The sequence below is a fragment of the Montipora foliosa genome, chromosome 6 (assembly GCF_036669935.1).
Source record: "Montipora foliosa isolate CH-2021 chromosome 6, ASM3666993v2, whole genome shotgun sequence".
Lineage (NCBI taxonomy): Eukaryota > Metazoa > Cnidaria > Anthozoa > Scleractinia > Acroporidae > Montipora > Montipora foliosa.
Genome location: NC_090874.1, coordinates 20,017,913 through 20,034,122, shown reverse-complemented (window position 1 = coordinate 20,034,122; position 16,210 = coordinate 20,017,913). Strand labels below are relative to the sequence as shown.

At 43.9% G+C, this 16,210-nt stretch overlaps 4 protein-coding genes across 5 annotated transcripts in view; 1 reads left to right on the top strand and 3 right to left on the bottom strand.

The window, feature by feature from the left end:
• LOC138005147 (uncharacterized) overlaps positions 1 to 1,422 on the bottom strand; it is a 1,950-nt gene extending 528 nt beyond the window's left edge. The window contains exon 1 of the mRNA XM_068851422.1: positions 1 to 1,422. This exon is cut by the window's left edge and continues 528 nt beyond it. Within this exon, the coding sequence (XP_068707523.1) occupies positions 1 to 1,422 (1,422 nt within the window).
• The window catches only part of LOC138006931 (uncharacterized), a 22,538-nt gene extending 7,862 nt beyond the window's left edge, over positions 1 to 14,676 (bottom strand). The window contains exons 1-2 of one of the 2 annotated variants that reach the window (XM_068853567.1): positions 14,546 to 14,649; positions 12,997 to 13,067 (exon numbers count right to left, since the gene is read on the bottom strand). The gene's annotated coding sequence lies outside the window, so the exon portion shown is untranslated. Of the gene's footprint in view, positions 1 to 12,996; positions 13,068 to 14,545 lie in introns of both variants that reach the window. The other variant, XM_068853566.1, reaches the window with a different exon arrangement.
• On the bottom strand, positions 1,931 to 3,358 carry LOC138005146 (uncharacterized). The gene has a single exon (XM_068851420.1). It carries the CDS (start codon positions 3,356 to 3,358, stop codon positions 1,931 to 1,933), a length of 1,428 nt encoding a protein of 475 aa, XP_068707521.1.
• Positions 8,472 to 14,915, top strand: LOC138005145 (uncharacterized). Its single transcript, XM_068851419.1, has 2 exons — positions 8,472 to 11,121; positions 14,893 to 14,915. The coding sequence occupies exons 1-2, from the start codon at positions 8,472 to 8,474 to the stop codon at positions 14,913 to 14,915; spliced, it is 2,673 nt and encodes an 890-aa protein (XP_068707520.1).
• Positions 14,916 to 16,210: the final 1,295 nt, after the last annotated feature.

Sequence of the window (16,210 nt, the reverse complement as noted above, 5' to 3'; positions counted from 1 at the left end):
GTTGAGCTTTCTCTGGAATTCCTCTGCTGTTTGTGACTTAGTCATCTCTAAGTGCATTGCTCGTGATGTTGCACATGTAAATATCAAGATGTGACACTTCCCCTGCTCATTCTTGGAAATCTTGTAACTGAGGGGTTCTGCGAAGTCGATCCCTGTGGTCTCAAATGGTCTTCCACATTCTGTCCGGAATGGTGGTAGTGAGGCTGTTTCTGTTGGCCCGTATGGTCGTGTGCTAAACACCTTGCACAAGTAGCAGTTATTGATTATCTTCTTCACCTTTGATCTCAGTTGAGGTATCCACCACTCCTCTCTCACTGCGGCCATGGTGCTCGCGACTCCTAGGTGCTTTATGTCTTCGTGGATACGACGTATGAGCTTGTCTGCAAATACTCCCCCCTCAACGTACGTCGGCTGGTAACCAGGGATCCTCCCCTTGCATTTGAAAATACCAGTGTTTCCTTCTGTTACTAACTTCCAGCTGGGGCTCTCGATATCTGGTTCCACTCCTGCCTGCTCCTTCCTTATCCATTGGTCTCTTGCGTAACTCAACTCCTCGGTCGTTGACGGCCCCGTTCTCTTCTTCGTTTTGTGTTTCTTGGTGAGTGAGTTATGTTTGAACCGTAGTGCCCACGCAGTCACTCGGAAGGTTCTCCAGAGTTTGTTTCTAGCAAGCAGTGCGTCCCACTTATCAGGCTCCTTCTTGGCTGAATAAAGCGTTTCTTCCCTTTCTGGCCTGTGTTCATCGCTAACGCTTTTAGTTTTTTCTAATTCCGGTTGCTTTGGCCACTCCTCCTCCTTTAGCAACCACTCCGGCCCCTCAAACCACTGCCCTCTCTGCATCTTCTCTAGTGAGGCGCCACGGCTTCCTAAATCTGCCAGGTTCCTGTCAGTTTGGCAATATCTCCACTCGATTCCCGTCTCTTGGGTGATCTCAGCAATTTTCCTTACTGGATTGGATACGAATGTTTTCCATGCTCTTCCAGGGTTGCAGATCCAGAACAGCGCAACCATGCTGTCCATCCACACGTTCACTGAAGTAATAGGCCACTGCTTCAGCGCTGTCAGCAAATTTTTCACCATGTTTGCGGCCATTTGGCCACCCACCAGTTCTAGCCTTGAAATCGATGTGTTACGTTTTGAAATCCTTGACTTTGACGTTAGCAGCCCCTTCACAAAACCTGTTGAGTGCTCCACTACAGCAATGGCCACCGCTGAACACCCTATGTTGCTGGCATCCGCGAAAACGTGGAGTCGTACAGCCTTTATCTTGTTGATATCTCTGGCTACACTCCTGGGCACTTTGATGTTCCTCAGCTGACTGCTCCACTTTAGCCAATCTCGTGGATTGACACTGTTCACTTCAGTGTTCCAGCCAATCTTCTCATCGCATGCCTCCCTGTAAATTCGCTTGCCCTCCACCATGGTCGGTGAAATTATGCCGAGTGGATCATATATACTTGAGATTTGACTGAGTATGGATCGTTTCGTTGGTTTTCGTTCACCCTGTATCTGTGCTTGGATCTCTAGCACATCCTCCCTCTTGTCCCACGCAAGTCCGAGCAACTTGCTTGGATTGTCCTCATCGTCTAATGCTGGGATGTTGGACTCCCACTTGTGTACTGGGAACCTGCCGTCTTCAAGAATCTCAGTTGCTTCCTCTTTGAACTTCTTTTAGTTCCTCCACGCCATTTCCGGTTTTCATGAGATTGTCCACATAAGTGTTTTCTTTGAGCGCTTGGACAGTATCTTGTAACTCTGGTGGTTGCTTATTGAAATGATACTGAAGGGTTGCCCCGAGCATGAAGGGACTAGCTTCTGCTCCGAAAGGCACTCTTGCGAAGCGCAAATGTTCCTCTTTGCCGTTTATGTTGAACAAGAAGCGGAATGCATCTCTGTCCTCATTTTTGATTGCGATTTGTAGGAATGCCTTTTAAAGGTCCGCCAGCAGTATGTCGGTTGACATTCGCGCTCTAATCATGATATTCCACAGCAGCGGTTGTAGAGGTGGGCCGGTGTGCATGCACTCATTCACACTGTTGGCAAGTGGATGGGGTTTCGCACTAGCGTCGTACACCATTCTCACCTTGGTTGAAGTAGCGCTCTCTCTCACCACTGGCTTGTGGGGCATGTAAAATATACGTTCACCTGTTGGCTGCCCTGGTACTTTCTCGACGATGCCCTGGTCGATCTGCTCGTGAACTATGTTGTCATACTCAATCTTCAGCTTCTCGCTTCTCCTCAGTTTTCGCTCTACATTGTGAAGGCGTTTCCTGCTGGGCTCCTCGTTTGTATTTGAGAGCTTGGCCCCTGGAATCCACGGCACCCCAACCTCGTACCTGCCATCACTTCTCTTCGATATGCTCTCTTGAAATTCCTTGTAGACGTCTAGCTGATCGTCTTCCCCTCTGTCCTCTACTCCCAAAACGTCGAGCGAGTATAGTTTTTCATACTCGTCAGTCTCTCTCACGTACATGCATTTGCTGTCTGCATATTCTTTACCACCATGAACAATCCAACCAAATGTGGTTCCTTCAACGATTGGATCCTCCGGTTGGCCTTTGTATACATGTTCCGTCCTGATCTTGCAGTAAGTAGCATCCCCGAGTATTACATGAATTGGATACTCTTCGCTTGCGGTTCTGTAGAACATCTTTCCCTGTACATGTTGGAATTTCTCTTTCAGTTCTGTCAGCGTGGGTCTCTTGATAGTTGTGAAATCTGCAAGTTTGCTCCCAGTAATCTCTATTTTCTCGCTTGCCTTATTGTCAATTGAGTTGATTGTCACGTCATAGATTGGCATCGACTGTTTCTTTGTCTCGTTGACCGTTACAATGTAGCGCGTCTCGTGACGTATTGGATTTAGCTTCAACATTTTAGCTGCTTCCTTGGAGATAAAGTTCCTCCCCGACCCCGTGTCTAGATACGCCCAAAACGTAGTCCCCCGGATTTTCAGCGGTACTATGGCGGGTAGGGATTTTTCCTCGCCAGATGGCGTGTATCCGCTTAGAGTGGCATTGTGATCTTGTGTCTCATTCCCCTTAGACTTATCACATAAGCTGGTGTGGTGTTTGCTCTTACACTTATAGCACCCCCTGCTACGACATTCTTTCCCAGTGTGTCCTGAGCGGGCGCAATTGTAACATAGTCGTTTTGCTGCAAAGAATTCCCTCCGTTTCGCAATTGTGTCGAATGTTGGGCACGAATCTCCCCAGTGGTTTTGGTTACAGAACAGGCAGTGGGGGTCTTTCTGGCTAAAGTAATGGCGTTCCTTTCTTTTTGTATCCGTTTGATCTTTATGATTGTCTTCGGCCTTGTTGCGCTTGAGCCATTTTTGGATAGAATCGATCAACCTTTCCATGCTCCAATCTTCCCACCCCTCGTCCGTCCTCACTAGATCGGGTTTCACTTGGGGGAGTTTGTTTAAGGTTGACAGGACGAACCCCTTGAGCATCTCTCCCTCCCCCAAAGTTTGCTCAACGTCTCATAAAGTTCGCGCACCCTTTCGTAATTTGATCCTCTGGTCATTGGCAAGTTAATTATCTCCTCCATATGTGCAGCGACAACAGTTTTACTCTGTCCAAACTCAGTTTTCAATCTGTCCAATGCGGTTTTGTACCCCAGCGCACCCGGCTTTAAATTAGCTAATCTACTCCTTACCTTAGGGGCCACCAGCTCCAAAAGATATCCGTATTTCTCCTCGTCGGATAATGGCTTGTCGTGTATTTGTGATGTAAACATGTTCTGAAACCTGATCCAGTCAACTGGAGTGCCATTGGAAGGGGTTATCTTAAGCTCTGGTAGTTTCGCACGGGCGGCTTTCGCGGCTTTTTCCATTTCGATTTTCTTTTCCGCCATTGCTAATTCTGCTCTCATCTTTTCTTCCCAAAGTTCCTTCTCTTGTTGTTGGATTTCGCGTCTAAATTACTCTTCCTGCTCGAATTTGGCTCTGAGTTTTTCCTCCTCGGCCTTTTGACTTTTACTTCGCTCTCTCTCCTCCAAAGCCTTGCTCAGCTTGGTTTTCATTTCCAGAAGCGGCGCGTATGTAGCCTTCAGGTTCTTTTTCCACTGTCTCACGGCTCTCCGCGTCGATATTCCACGGTCGATTTTTAGTTCTTGAAGTGTTGACACAAGGGTGTTTAGGCGGTCTTGAATTTCATCTGTTCGCTTGCACGTAAGCGCGATTTCGCTGTAATCGCAGTCTTCTAACAGCTCATCACCTTCCTCTAAGTAGAACTTAAGTTTGTCAATCTCTTTCTTGATTTTCTCCTCGAGATCTTTTTCATGTCCTGAAATGTCCGTCTCCTCTTGGTCGGATTTCTCTTTATCTGAGTCTCCCATGTTTGCACGAGGCCTTGTGTTGAAGATTTCACTCCTTTTCTCCCAGCGTATCCTGGTCCCGGCACCACGTATGTCCCAAAGTTGTACGGCACACAAAAGCACTCACGATGTACAGACAATTCCCGGGTTTAATAACGAAAATGAAACAAAAATTACAAAATAACTGGTCTCACGATCCTCGTGTGGTTTGCGTTGTGTCTCCTCAAAAGCCTTCCTATTTCACAATACTTCTCTGTCTCCTATTTCACTTGTCAATCATCTGAATACTAAATGTGACATCCGGTTGTAACGCTAGGCAGTCACGATAGTTCCGGTCAGAACTTTCAACATTGCTGGGTATGCCCGTGCGCGCTAATCCATAGTAACAACCGCGGCTGTGGCTGGGACTGAATACAGCTTTGTTGAATCTAATGTAACTGTTGTCAACACCGTTCAACAAAAGAACATGCCGCTCCGCTCGGGCGCAAATGATGCTACTTGGGCCACAAATAAACTATTATATGCCCTCCAAAAGTCATGTGATTGTCCTACTTCATTGAATGGATATATTGCGTTATCCAAATATACTACTGACTGAATTTTCGTTATAGTCAAGGGATTTAATTTGAGACTTCTGTAACAAAATAGAGCAAATCGCCTTCCACCATTCTGACCCAAGTCAGTGTGGATTAAATATGTCACTAACCACCGTTAAATACGATGGAAACCTATTGGCTTTGATAGGGTCTGTTACGGTTTTGTTTCTTTGTTTTGCCTGTAATCAACACCTATTTTCTGCCCTTTGTTCTCGATCTCTGTTCGATGTGTTAGCCTTGTGTTTAGTGTTGAAATTGCACACAGTAATTTTCCCAGCATATGTAAATTCAGGTCACTAATCTCGTATATATATCAAAATCGTTTTCATTGTCTCACTCGCTCTCCATCCTAATCCAGCAATTGGTAAGTGTTTTTTCCGTCCTCGTTATAAGTTTAACTAGCCGGATTCGTTGTAACAATTCACTTACTCTGTTTGTATTTTCTTTAGGTATTTATCAACCCTTTGCATTAAATACAATTGCTGGTTTTTTAAGAAGTCATGCGTTAATCGTTTCCCCGGCCCTCGCCACTTCATCATAAATACCAATTGAGTATAGACATTATGGACAGTGAAACCACAGGTACCATCCTTTCAAGTTCCCGGCGGAGAATGCCTAATTCGCTACAGAATCAAGAAGGCGTTTTGCGCGAGAAACTAAACAGTTTAAGGCAATCTCGTAGTGGCTACGTTGGTACGATGACAAAAGTATGTTCGCAAATTGATGGTTTGCTGGTGGACTTTGCCAATCTAATGCAAGTGCGAAACCTTCAAGCAACCTTAAATGATGCGTTTGAAAATTATCGAGATAACATTAGTTGCGTTACAGGTCTTCTTGCTAGTGACAGCGCGCAGCTGCAGGAAATCCATGGTTTATACGAAGCTCAAGAGATCAGGAAACGTGTCTACGATTCTAAAATTGAACAGTATACCTTAGAGGCCGCTTCGCATTTTAACAAACAAGTTTCGGAAGATTTAACTCGTTTCACGACTTCATCTCCTCAAGGCTCGGTTAAATCGCAATGTAGTCGGGCCTCAAGACTAAGCGCAGCTAGCGCAAGGATCAATCAAGCAAAGATCGCGGTGGAAAAGGCGACGTTGATTGAAAAACAAACGGAGCAGAAACGAGCTAGGGCATTGGAAACGAGAGTGAAGTTGTTGGAATTGGAGATGAAACAAAAACAGTTCGAATTTCAGCACCAATTAGAATTAGCAAAGCTTGACGCCGAGAAGGAAATGGAAGAAGCTAGGGAAAGGACTGAGATGGCCGAGTTCTATAGAGTGTAAATTGGCGGAACGCGAATTTTCGGGTTTGTTATCCGAAGCAAATCGGCCTGAAAAGCATGATGCTAAAATGGACACGAATATTGACGAGAATCCAACGAGTTTCACCGAGGCGATTCCGCAACTGTTCTCGTCCCAAGCCGTTTCTGGAAATTCAAATTCATCGCGACGAGTTGTATTTCCAATTTCATGTGCATCCTCTCACGCCTTGCCACCGATGTTTAAAGAGACCTTCACGAGCTGTCCTACGTGTACTCCTCCACTTCCATTCGTGTCTTCGCGAGTCCCCACGTTACCTGCGTTTTTCTCCCACGACAATCAATCCACGTTCGCGTCTGCTTCTTTGTTTCAAGCCGTGCCCTCGAGCGCCCGTACCTTACCCGTGACTTCCTTGCGTGTCACTGATCGTCCACCCACGTTAACTTCCTCCTCTGCATTTCCTGTTGGCTCCTCGCGTGCCTTCGCCGAACCCTCCTCTCGCGTTCCTGGTAGTCCTGGTTTGGCTCGTACCGCTTCATGTGATCCAGCACACCTCTACACTCCTGGTCCAGTATACACCCACGCTACACCAGCTTTGGGTTCCGTTGGCTTAACTAGTCACGGCACTGTGTTCTGCCATGCTAGCACTGGTGCTCAAACTCCATCTCCACTTATTGAGGACCCACGTCCCGTTCCACCCTCGCTTCACCCAACGAGTGAATGTTTTCTTTCGACCATTACTGCCACAATGGAGAAAATGAGTGCTAACCATGATCTCCCCCCACTACAGGTGTTCAAGTTTAATGGTTCCCCTGAGAGATACCCACTATTCAGACAGAGGTTCCACCAGATGGTAGAATCGAAATCTTTGGACGAACAGACCAAGATGGCTCGCCTGTTGCAGTTCCTCGAAGGCCCCGCTCTTAGAGCTGTACAGAGATACGAGGCCGTATCGGGAGGCCTAGCAAAGTCATTGGAAGTCCTGCAAAATCGTTTTGGTCAACCATTCAAAATTGTTAGAGCGTGTATAGATACCTTGACTAAAGGACCTGCTATTGCCCCTCAAGATAAGGAGGGCCTCCAACGCTATGCTGACTTAGCCCAAGTTATGTATGACACACTCAAGTCTATGGGATGTTTAGGAGAAATGAACACGGACAGTCTCGAGAAAGTGGTTTTAAGGTTGCCCAAATGGCTTCAAGACAAGTTTCGGGAACATCTAAAAAAGTTGGAACGCCAAGGAAAAATTATGCCTACATTCAAAGATGTTGTTGAGTTCCTGAATGATCGAGCTGATTTGGCTAATCATCCGTTTTTTACAAGCCCCTCGACCGAGGTGAAATCCCTCAGGCGGAATGAAGATCGTGACAAGACGAACCTGCGTCACCTAACTACTCTTACCACAAGCAGCATTAAGGAGGACAGCAGATTTGCAAGAGTTAAAGACGTCAAACCCAGCAACTGCCTCTTGTGTACAGAGCTTCACCCACTCTATCGTTGTGAAATGTTCAAGTCTAAGCCCATTGAGGAAAGAAGAGAGCTAGTTTTTAAAAAACGGATTTGCTTCAACTGTATCAATTCTACAGAACATTTGGCTAAATCATGCAAATCTCCCGTACGGTGTAAAGTAACGGGATGTGGAAAGTCTCACCACACGCTGCTTCACCAACCAAGTCCTACCCGAGGAAATGCTGATCATCAAACGAGCAACACCGAAATCACAGTCATCCCAGCCATCACAACACCCTTGCCGAGTATTCAAGATACGACTTCGAGCACATGCGCTGCTGCAACCGTAGCTGAATCCTCCGAGATTTTCCTGCAGATTATCCCCCTCAGAATTATTGGCGATAATGGAAGACATATGACTACTTACGGCTTGATAGACTCTGGCTCTGACGTTACCATGATTGATCCATCCCTCGTCCAGCAGCTTGGTATTCAAGGAGAAGAAGAACAGCTGCTTCTCTCCACAGTGAGCCAAAGAGACAGGCAAGAGAAAGGAGTAAAGGTTGACTTCAAAATAGCTCCTGTTAACAAGCCCAACAAGGTACGCGTAGTATTTGCCGCTGCCGCCCGGTTTAATGGCATCTCCTTGAATGACCGATTGTACTATGGCCCAGATCTCACAAATAATCTGCTAGGCGTTCTCACCCGTTTTCGAGAAGATGAAACCGCCTTCACAGCTGATATTGAAGCAATGTTCCATCAGGTCAAGGTTCTTCCCGATGACGCAGACGCTCTAAGATTCTTGTGGTGGGATGCTGCTCCTAGGCAACCTCCTTAGGAATATAAGATGCTCGTTCATATATTCGGTGCGACTTCATCGCCTTGCTGTGCCAACAGGGCACTCCGACAGACAGCAGATGACAATAAGGGCCGGTATAGCCCCGAGGTTATCAAGACAATATACAGGAATTTCTACGTAGATGACGTACTGAAATCTGTGCCAACGACAGATCAAGCAATCTGGCTTGTGGAAGAGCTGGCAAAACTATTGAGGGAAGGTGGATTCCATCTAACAAAGTTCACAAGTAATAGCCGGCAAGTTCTAGAGGCCCTACCTCAAGATAAACGAGCGAACCCATCTATCAATCTTGACCTTAACCAACTTCCCGTCGGGCGCGCACTTGGATTACACTGGGATGCAGCTTCAGATACCTTTCAATTCAAGGTCGTTCTCACAAACAAGCCGCCCACCAAACGTGGTATTCTTTCAACAGTTAGTTCTCTTTACGATCCTCTTGGAGTTCTGGGCCCATTCATTCTCCCAGTCAAGATCATCCTCCAAGATCTCTGGAGAATAGCTGTCCAGTGGGATGATCCTATACCAGAACGTTTACTAACACGTTGGAATAAGTGGATTGAGTCTCTTCCCCTCGTTGCAAATATCAAGATTCCACGATGTTTTAAGTCCTTTTCTCTGCGGGTAATTCGAGACGTCCAAATGCACTATTTTTCGGACGCGTCGAACCATGGTTATGCTGCCGTAGGTTACGTAAGGCTGGTTGATGATACAGGAAAGATTCATTGCGCCTTCGTTATGGGAAAGACCCGCAATTCTCCGCTGAGACAATGGTCTATTCCACGCCTTGAATTACAAGCGGCTGTGGTTGCTTCGCGCCTGCACCTACTTCTGCGTGAAGAACTCGACACACCCCTTCATGGAGTTACATTCTGGTCAGACTCCTTGACGACCTTGCAGTACATTACAAACGAGAAAAAGCGATTCAAGCCATTTGTTGCAAATCGAGTGAATGAAATCCGTGAAGCCTCCACTCCTCAACAATGGCGACATGTGCCAACCTCCCTTAACCCAGCAGACGATGCGTCCAGAGGACTAGACCTACGCGCTCTAAAGTCGAATTGCCGCTGGCTCTCTCGCCCGAGTTTCCTCCTAGAGCCTGAAGACCAATGGCTGATTAAAAGGATCGGTAACATCCTAGAAGACGACAACGAGGTTCAAGTCCAAAGTACAGTCATGATGATTGACCGCGGATCATCAATGGATCAACTTCTTCGCCGTTGTTCGTCGTGGCCGCGCCTGTTAACTCTTGTCGCCTGGTTATTACGGTTTATCAACCATATCCAGAACAAAGGCACGGAGAAAGGAAGAATATCTCTGTCAGAGATGCGCAGCTCCTCCAAGAAAATTGTTCAGTTGGTACAACGCCAAGCGTTTTCCGAAGAGATTGATTCCTTGAGCGAGGGACGTCCAGTTAAATGTCAGAGCAAGCTCGCCAATCTTCTTCCTGTGCTCATAGAAAGTACCTTGCGCGTGGGAGGAAGAATCCGTCACGCTCCTATTACTTTCGAGGCTGCTCAACCAATGCTACTTCCGAAAGATCATCCTATTTCATCCTTAATTGTACGCTATTACCATGAACTCTTGGGTCACTCCGGGCGTGAGCACGTACTTTCCGCCATGCATCAACATTTCTGGATTATTCAAGCTAGATCGCTCGTACGCCATGTTCTGCGAAAATGTATCGCTTGTCGTAAACGAAACGAAGCACCCATGAAACAGCTGATGGCCGACCTGCCGAAAGAACGCCTCACCCCATACGATCCACCGTTTACCTACACAGGAGTAGATTTCTTCGGACCATTCCATGTGAAGCGTGGACGAGGTACCGATAAGGTCTATGGCTGTCTTTTTACCTGCTTTACAAGTCGTGCCGTTCACATAGAAGACGTGAGTTCGCTGGAGACCGATGCCTTTATACAAAGTCTCCGTAGATTCATCTCAAACCGCGGATGCCCCAAGGAAATCTGGAGTGACAATGCTACAAACTTCGCTGGAGCGGACAAAGAAATTCGCGATTGCATCCGCCAATGGGATCAGGAAGACTTAAATAAACGTCTGCTAAAGGACGAGATTAACTGCTCACTGTGTCCTATGCCCCAGTGGAAATTCCAACCTCCAACCGCGAGCCATATGAATGGGGTCTGGGAAAGGTTAATTAGAAGTGTCCGGAAGATTATGAAAGCGATTCTTGGCAACCCAAACGCGTTGATCGGACTGGAAGCCTTGCGAACGGTTTTCGCAGAAGTTGTTATCATACTCAACAGTCGTCCGCTCACCCCTTGTAGCGATGATCCAAACGACCTCGAACCACTCACCCCGAATCACCTTCTGCTGCAAAGGAAACACCTTGCTCTGCCCCCTGGTCTATTTGTTCATGAAGACCTTTACGGAAGAAAACAGTGGAGAAGAGCCCAGTTCCTCGCTGACTGCTTCTGGAAAAGGTGGATCAAAGAGTATCTTCCAACATTACAACAGCGCCAAAAATGGGTTCGCGAGAAAGGAAGTTTGAAGGTTAAAGATCTCGTTCTAATCGTCGATGAAAAATCTCCTCGTGGAAGATGGCTCCTTGGCCGAGTTCTGAAGATCTTCCCCGGCGACGACCAACGTGTCCGAGTAGCTGAAGCAAGAGATTATGAAGGTAAGAGAAGTAATCCCTCATACTGGCCCTATTCCCATCGTAATCCCTGTTAAGTTATCTTTAGATCTCCTGCGAGATCCGGTATTCCCACAAGGGTTAACTGATAGCCAATCACATGTCCTCATTTTTACCAATGTTGACAGCTGAGCAAATTCCCACGCAATGATCGCGTCGTTCGCGATTTACCATCAAACAAAAATGGCGGAGGATGGTGAGACAAACGCGTATATACATTTTGTGGACGAACATGACTTGTTGACTACACAGTTAAGCGATTACAATGACTTATGTTTTGAAACCTGTATCTTGGAAGGAACGAGTTATGTAACCGACAGGATTTTGTACAGAATGGCAAATGGATGACTATAGTCGATAAGTACGATCTCTCTGACTTTAATAAACGCATTCTCGGTTTCCTTTGCGGGATTAAAATATGATGACTTAATTCTTATATGGTGATAAAGTAGACAGATAGAGCTCAACAACAGTACCAAACATGAAAGGAAAACTTGAATCAAGTGTCCGATAAAAATTTTTCAACCCGCGTTATCGGATTCAAGTGAATTTGCAAAGCACGTATGTTAAATATAGCTGTCTCCTTAAAAAACAAAATTAACACGGTTTCGTACATGGCACAACCTTGAATGTGGTATCATTGGAAACTAGACAATTAAGCGATTTCAGTTATAGATGTTTGAAACCTGTATCTTGAAAGGATCGAGTTTTATAAGCGACAGAATTTTGTAAACATTGGCAATTCGCAGACTACAGTCAACAAGTAATATATCGCTGACTTGGTTAACGCGTTCTTGATTTTCTTGGCGGGATTAAAATCTGACGACTTAATTCTTAGATATTCATAAATTAGACAGATATCAGACATGAAAGGAAAACTTGAACAGACAGTGCGTTAAAAATGTATGCAGTAAATTTGCAAGGCACGCATGTTAAATATACCTGCATCTTTCAAAATTATTAAACACGGGTTTCGTACATTGGACAGTGTTGAAATTGGTGTCACTGTAAACAACACAGTTAAGCGATTTGAATTATATATCTTTGCATCTTGTATCTTGAAAGTAACGAGTTTTATAGGCGACAGAATTTTGTACACAATGAAATATCGCGGACTACAGTCACAAAGTAACATATTCCTGATTTGGTCAACGCGCTCTCGATTTTCTTAGCGGACTTAAACTATAGTGACTTAATTCTATGACATTCATAAATTCGACAGCTAACGCTTTCAAACAGTACCACTCATGACAGGAAAATTTTAATTGACCGCACGATAAAAATTTTTAAAACCGTAAGATCGGATGGAAGTCAATTTGCAACGCACGCGTAAAATATAGCTCCCTCTTACAAATTATTTAACACAGTTTCCTACATTAGACAAACGTAAAATTGGTATCAGAGTGAATTATACAGTTAATTGATTTCCATGATATATGATTGCAAACTGTATCTTGACGGGGACGAGTTTTGTAAGCGACAGAATTTTGTAGACGATGAGAAAGTGCGCACTAAAATGGACAAGTAACGCAATGCAAGCAAGGTAAACATATCTGCGTCTGACAAAATTATTTAACACGGTTTGATAGATTGGAAATTTTTCAAATTGGTATCACTGTAAATTAGACAGTTAAGCAATTCCAAGGATGTATGTTTGAAACCTGTATCTTGTAGACAATGAATTTTATCAGGCCATGAAACTCAATTTTGAAAACGGTGAGTGGCATCGTACAGAATTTACTGCACTTTCCCTCCTCCACGAAACTTCCACGTAACGCGCGCGGTAACATTATCATCTAAAAATAACCTAAGAGGGATTACGATGGGAATAGGGCCAGTATGAGGGATTACTTCTCTTACCTTTATAATCTCTTGCTGAAGTTAAGACGAAGAGTTCAACGCTTGTCAGACCAATATCAAAACTTGTGTTGCTGGAAGAAGAAACTTAGCATTTGTTTACTGTAAATAGTTCGTAATCTCATTGCAGTCTCGAGCGGTTAAACCAAGGAGTTTTATGTCTTTTCAAGAAGTTCAAGAACTTTAAGGAATGATTAATTGACTTTCTTTGTCTCTGAATGTCGCAAATTCAGCCAAGCCCCCCAGGATGTTACGGTTTTGTTTCTTTGTTTTGCCTGTAATCAACACCTATTTTCTGCCCTTTGTTCTCGGTCTCTGTTCGATGTGTTAGCCTTGTGTTTAGTGTTGAAATTGCACACAGTAATTTTCCCAGCATATGTAAATTCATGTCACTAATCTCGTACATATATCAAAATCGTTTTCATTGTCTCACTCGCTCTCCATCCTAATCCAGCAATTGGTAAGTGTTTTTTCCGTCCTCGTTATAAGTTTGACTAGCCGGATTCGTTGTAACAATTCACTTACTCTGTTTGTATTTTCTTTAGGTATTTATCAACCCTTTGCATTAAATACAATTGCTGGTTTTTTAAGAAGTCATGCGTTAATCGTTTCCCCGGCCCTCGCCACTTCAGGCTCTTAACTAGCGGTTAGCGCTAACCAGCCTTGGAGCAACCGGCCACAGATGTTTTTCTCTACTGAGGAACTCCTGTTTTTTCGTCACAGGCTTCTGTTCTACAAAGACAACAATTCTATTTGCCAGAGCCGAAAATAGAGATAATTACAACATATAAATCAACCTACTCAGAATGGAAACAACCAAATTGAACGAGCTGAGTAGTGACATAGATTAGATTTCTATGACTAGCTATAGGTTGTACATCAATAACGCTGATTACGACATTAACAATACTAACAATAATGATTTTTCAGCCCGAAGGCTGCATTGTTTCTCATTCGACAACACCTTCACGGCACAGGAATTTAAAACCGTGATTGTATTTGCTTGAGTGTCTTTGAGAATAAGTGACAAGAATGATTGGTGAGTTGTCGATGCCTGATCAATTCAATTAGTCTAACAAATTGCCCCAGTCAAATAATTTCTTAATGCAAAATGTAGCCTACGTAAAAAGGATCTTAAAGAGTTTTTTGTCCTTAATTACAACATACTGAAACAAATCTTGTTTTATTTAAAGGGGAATTAATATTTAGAGATGTTTAGAGGCAGTGCAATCAAAGCAATATAAATAAAATGGAATATTGAATTTGAGAGAAAGTAATTTGTAAATACACATGAAGAAGGAATCCGATTTTTGTCACCCAACTCTACCTGACATCGTCAGGAACGAGCTTAAAACGTGTGGATTGAAAATTATATATACTTAATGGTTAAATCGATGAAAAGTGATTAAATCGGGTACGATATCATCTCACATTAAATGCAAAACGAGCTTTCTGAGAGAAGATATAAACATATTATAAAATGAGTATTTAGTCAAAAATTGAAAATAGTCAGACCCGTTAAAACGAACCCTGTAAGCTGAAAAGAACTTACCATCAATCCATTCGTAGTCCTTGATCTGTGTGTGTCGCTTGTGAGGCGGGTGTGTGCTTTGCTGATTGCACAGAGCAACGTTTTAAAGAAGAATACAGTAAACTTGAATATTAATATATATTAGCTTCGGACTATTTTTTGCGATTGGCATCCCGCGTACAGCCCAATATAATGATCAACAATAATGGCTAAAGCTCCGCAACATGTTGGTGACGTATTCAGTTATGCAAATCAGGGTGATGCCGTTTGAACTACCCCCAAAAAGCGCAAAATGTTACACATACACATTAAGGCAAGCCTAAAAGCAGAATTCCTAAATTATTATTTATTATGTTTTTTGTTTTCAGATATTTTGGGTGGTATTGAATAATGCATTATGGAATACTGCATCATGCAATACCCATAATGCACTCTAAAATAAGTTGTGTTTTTATAACACACCTGAGTTCCCTAACATACCAAGGTGTGTAGTGGTGACATACCTCTTCACTGTTTTATATCACGGTTTACGCAAACACACCAATGTGTGTAAGGAAACACAGAAAGTGTGTAATAATTACACACCTTATAAGTGTAATGATTTTTAAAAGCACCAGAATGTGGCTTTCTCTTTTACCTCACAAGCTTCAAATTTGGCGAGATATGGTGCTCAATGACATCAAATGCTTTTCACAGGTCAAGAAAAAAAGCAAACAGTCTTGAGGGCATTATTAATTGCAAACTTTCATGAATCTATTTCCCTGAGCAAAGCTAGCACTACGGTCACTACAGTTGTTATAGCAAACTTGGCGTAGGCGGATTTGATGCTGTTCTGTAAGACCAACCTGGCGAGATAAGTTTGTGTAAAAGGAACAATGCAAGAAATTCAAAACACAGGACAATGCCTTAATAGGCCGACAATAGTCGAAGCCTCGTTGAAGAGGGGCGGGGTTTACTCTTGCTGTTTTTTGAGACAGATAGAAATTGACCAGTCCAAGAATGACCAAGCTCCCAAGAGCCCATGTTACAATGAGTTCCACACTTTAACATTTGTGAAATTCACAATGCTGGCCAACGTCTTTCTCTTTTTTGCCTCTTTTCTTTTTTTCCTTTGCATAAAACTCAAATTAAACGATTCCCTCAGCACGATTCGACTCTAGATCATAATTTTTTCCCTTAGTAGTGGTGTTATTAAAGTATGCTTAAGTCATGCAATTTATCACTTGGTAATAGGTTGAGGCAATTCACATCCTTTTCGAAAGTTTGGTGGAGCCTGCTTTTATCGAATCTCTGCCACTGAGGATGGACTGGAAACTAGTCTTCCATTTCCTCGGTCGGCGCATGAGCGGTTCACGATAAAAAAATCCCTGTCCAATTTTGCGCATTGTTCATCATTACAGGGGCACACAACGAATCTGTTCCTCACATTATCTGTTCCCCAGAGGAATCTTGCTGGCTGGCAAAAATACAGGTGTTTCGATGAGCTGGCTGGGAAATTTTGTTATTGATAGAGGTTTTGCCTGGGAATTGCTGACTTTTCCTAGCATTTCAACCCCAGCTGGCTGTAGAGACTCTGAAGACTGAGGACGACTAAAAAAAAAAAAAGAACCCCTTCCCTCTCCCAGAGAGTAGTCACAAACATACGACGGCTGGTCAGAGTGATTGCGCTTGCGGAAAAAAAACCTG

Coding starts and splice junctions, on each gene's coding strand:
- LOC138005146 (XM_068851420.1), bottom strand. CDS start 3,358: ATGGAAAGGTTGATCGATTCTATCCAAAAATGGCTCAAGCGCAACAAG.
- LOC138005145 (XM_068851419.1), top strand. CDS start 8,472: ATGCTCGTTCATATATTCGGTGCGACTTCATCGCCTTGCTGTGCCAAC. Junction 11,122..14,892: donor TGAAGCAAGAGATTATGAAG/GTAAGAGAAGTA, acceptor TTTTGTTTTCAG/ATATTTTGGGTGGTATTGAA.